The sequence below is a fragment of the Mandrillus leucophaeus genome, unplaced genomic scaffold (genome assembly GCF_000951045.1).
Source record: "Mandrillus leucophaeus isolate KB7577 unplaced genomic scaffold, Mleu.le_1.0 Scaffold130, whole genome shotgun sequence".
NCBI lineage: Eukaryota > Metazoa > Chordata > Mammalia > Primates > Cercopithecidae > Mandrillus > Mandrillus leucophaeus.
In genome coordinates, this window is record NW_012101255.1 from 4,404,979 (window position 1) to 4,409,313 (window position 4,335).

A 4,335-nucleotide genomic window follows, 5' to 3' on the forward strand; every position below is an offset into this window, starting at 1 on the left:
ATATACTGTACAGGTTTGTAGCCTAGGAGCAATAGGTTATACCATATAGCCTAGATGTATAGTAGGCTGTATCATCTAAGTTCATGTGAGTACATCTATGATAGTCACACGGTGAAAAACGAGCCTAACAATGCATTTCTCAGAACATATCCCTGTCATTAAGAACGACTGTAGTAAAAAGCTACATGTTTTTGATTCATTTTACATAATCCTTATCCTGATTTACTAAAAGTGCACTGTTTGCAGGACTCTGTGCTGTGACATATTGTCAGAGGAACAAAGGGAGCATTCAGACATGTTGTCTGCCCTCCTGGAATTTACACAATGAATGGAAAAAGGCGCAGAGTTATGCACACTCTAATGTCTCCAACAATAACTGTTGACTTTTTATTTTCAGTCAGAGAAGCCTGGCAACCAAGAAGTGGTTTTTTGGTGGTTTACGAGAACTTAACTGAATTGGAAAATATTTGCTTTAATGAAACAATTTACTCTTGTGCAACACTAAATTGTGTCAATCAAGCAAATAAGGAAGAAAGTCTTATTTATAAAATTGCCTGCTCCTGATTTTACTTCATTGCTTCTCAGGCTCCAAGAAGGGGAAAAAATGAAGATTTTGATACTTGGTATTTTTCTGTTTTTATATAGTACCCCGGCCTGGGCGAAAGAAAAGCATTATTACATTGGAATTATTGAAACAACTTGGGATTATGCCTCTGACCATGGGGAAAAGAAACTTATTTCTGTTGACACGTAAGTCACTATTTTTATTGTTTATAGACCAAAGTTTTAAATTATTTTTAAAGAATAGAGCCAATAAGATGAAATATTTTTAAAATATCTTACATACAGAAACTGCAAAATGTGGGCTTGAAACCCAGGACACTTGAATCAATCTCCCTTATACTCCTGTATATTTTTTATTTGGGGGACTACTCTGCTTCTTTCCTGTTGTTCCTGGGATCTGTGTTCACCTCTTATTACCTCCCATGGTCATTACTCCATCTCTGATTAGGGTTCTGTCTTTTTGTCTGTTTATGCAGAAGTTCTTTAATTTAAACAATTACTGTATAAAATGTTATGTTTATTACACCATTTAATGGTTATTCGTGATAGAGATAAATTTTTTTATATCTTTCAAAACATCACTTATAGAAATAAAATATGATTTTAGCAAATATGATTCTGCCTGATATTTATTGAGAGACTCCGGACAGTTAAGTAGGTTAATCTTTGACAGCGTCAGACTCCTAATTTGTAAAATGAGGATAATAAGCATAGCTCATAAGGTTACTTAAAGAGTGAGTGCATGTAAAACTCTTAGTACAATGCTTGGCACATATATGCATAAAAAATGTCAGGCACTTATTAGGATGGTCCTCAAAAAGCTCCATGTAACTTAAATGTCTTCATATTTCAGTTGGAAAATCCTCTTATTGAAAGCAATATTCACTACACAGAAAAACAAAAAATGTTTAGTTCTCCTTGAAGTTTTTTGTACAGAAGTTAATCTATACCGAGGTCTTCACTTTTAGTAATGCTAATTAAACATTAACCACCAAATGGGAACTTGGAATTCAAAATCAATATTCACTACATTAAAATGTATTTCAGTGGTAATAAAACACAAACAAGCCTAATGACCACCAGCTGCTAAGATTATATCTTTAAAAAATAACTAAATAAGGATGCCAAAGTTTGTAATTATTGAATGTTATTGATGAGTATATACTATTCTCTTTAAATGTTATGTAAAGTTGAAATTTTTCACCATAAAAATAAATACATAACTGATAATAATATCCAATTATTATATTATGAAGTTAATAATATACAGTAAGGAAAGTTTCTGACCTGAAGATAAGTGGTTGTAAATAAAACTAATACATCTTGTAATTATTTCTTTTTTTAACCTGTTTTAAGATGGTATTATCTTCTAAAGAATATGACATGTTTTTACAGCTTCACCAAAAACATTATTTTGCATGGATTCAGTATTTTCTTGATTAAATATAATATAAATTATACAAGATTTTTATTTCCAAGGAAAAAGTCAGACACATTAAAAAAATAAAAATACTATCCTTTTCCATGCCCCTACTCACCACTACTCTGTCATTGTTCATGATCAAAAATCAAATCAGCTTTATCAGGCATAAACTAAATGCAAGACATTGCCCTGACTATGCTTCAATTAAAAAAAAAAAAAATCTTTCATTCTAAAAATCAGGGAGTAAAAGAGTGAAGGAGTTTATTTAGAATTTGGTGAATGGGGGCAGAAGAAATTCCTTTGTTTTTAATTACTCCCATGGCCTGTCTGTGCCAGGGAAGCTATCCAATGAGTACAAGCTTGTTTACTCCATTGTGACTATATTAGTCTCTTCTTATGCTGCTAATAGAGACATCCTCAAGACTGGGTAATTTATTAAAAAAAAAGAGGTTTAATATACTCACAGTTCCACATGACTGAGGAGGCCTCACAATCATGGTGGAAGACAAAGGAGGAACAAAGGCACGTCTTACATTGCAAACTTTCCCACACCTTCCTGTCTTCTGAGCCCTCCAAGCCCCTAGGAAGTTCCAAACTTTCCCACATTTTGCTATCTTCTTCTGAGCCCTCCAAACTATTGCAGCCTCTGCCTGCTACCCAATTCCAAAGTCATTTTCACATTTTTAGGTACCTTTACAGTAGTCCCCCACTCCAGGTACCAATTTACTGTATTTGTCTGTTCTTACACTGCTAATAAAGACACACTCAAGACTGGGTAATTTATAAAGAAAAAGACGCTTAATGGACTCACAGTTCCGCATGGCTGGGAAGGCCTCACAATCATGGCAGAAGGCAAAGGAGGAGCAAAGGCACATCTTACATGGCAGCAGGCAAGAGAGAGCTTGTGCAGGGGAACTCTCATTTATAAAACTATCAGATCTCATGAGACTTATTCACTATCATGAGAACAGTATGGGGGAAACCACATCCATGATTCAATTATCTCCACCTGGCCCCACCCTTGACATGTGCGGATTATTACAATTCAAGTTGAGATTTGGGCGGGGACACAGCCAAACCATATCAGTTACTTAAAAAGTATACTTAATAGCAATACTTTAGGATCCTTAAAAGGAAAAATGGAGCATCTTCTAGTTGCAAAGTCCACCTCTCTTTTTGTCATTGTCCTGTGACTTTAACATCTCCCTTGGCTTCAACAATATGCTACAGTTGTGCAAACTCTAGGTGGGACTGCTTGCTCTGTGATTTTTTCCCCCCATATATCTGACCAGTGAATTTTGAATACAACTTCAGCAATTTTGCCAATACTATGCTAAACTTTTTGCATAGATGTGTGCAGATAGCAACCTTTTGGTCCCTTCTTTGTCCCAGATTTGCAGCATGTTTAGCCCAGTCAGTGAAGGATGATGGAGTATCACAAGACATGGTTGGCACTCCTTATTGTGTGATGACTACAAAGGAGTGGAAATAAATGGGCTGAAGAATAAGATGTGAAAGAGTGCAATATAAGTTTTAGGTAAAGAATCGAGTTTAAGCTGAATGTTGATCTTCAAGGTCTTGGATGATGAACAGGAAAATATGCATTGAGATGACAGGAACTAGTGTTTGGTCACTAGTACCTAGAATATAGAAGACACTAAATAAACATTTCTGAATAAGTTTAAATGAGTAAGTAAAAGATACATAGGAAGATAGGAGAAATCATAAACTGTATTGTAAAAACTTTTCCTTGCTCCTCATGTAGAGAGATTCATGCTATAGAACAAATCAGGCAACAGAATAAAATAGAAAAGTCACCTTAGGGGATTATATGCAGGGTTAGTGCAACTGAAAACACTGACAGATACTAAAAGACAAAAATGTATGGGTTTGGGGGGGACTAAAAAAATAGAGTTTACTTCTCTGGTATTAATGTCAATGATGTTTATTTCTAAAAGGGTGAAGTGGAAAATAATTTCCTTATACTCAATACTGCCATTTACTTGGGTTGGTGCCTTATCTGTCACTTCAACACATCAATAAATATTTAAAGACTTTATAAGATATAATTCCGGATCCTAAGTTATATATATTCAATTAAAAACAAATGACATACACATAAAAACAATTAGTAAACACAGTAGTGTGTTCTGGGCCCATAGTAGGCATTAGTTAATTATTTACTGAATTAATTGACTATATAATAGCCAAAATTATAATAATTCTGATATCCTCAGATTACTTTTTTTTCTGATGACCTCTAGGAAGCTGGAAATAAGTCAAAAAAATTTTTAAGCATAAGAGCAGCCATCACAAAACTCTTTTACACTTGACTTCATAGGCTCTCA

At 34.4% G+C, this 4,335-nt stretch overlaps 1 protein-coding gene across 2 annotated transcripts in view; it reads left to right on the forward strand.

Annotated features, from left to right (window-relative positions):
- The first annotated feature begins 342 nt into the window (after positions 1 to 342).
- LOC105534114 (ceruloplasmin) overlaps positions 343 to 4,335 on the forward strand; it is a 59,186-nt gene continuing 55,193 nt past the window's right edge. For both annotated transcript variants that reach the window (XR_001005215.1, XM_011972790.1), the window contains exon 1: positions 343 to 750. Coding sequence is in view for 1 of the 2 variants with exons in the window: in XM_011972790.1 (XP_011828180.1) it covers positions 605 to 750 (146 nt within the window). In the remaining variant the exon portion in view is untranslated. The remainder of the gene's footprint in view (positions 751 to 4,335) is intronic.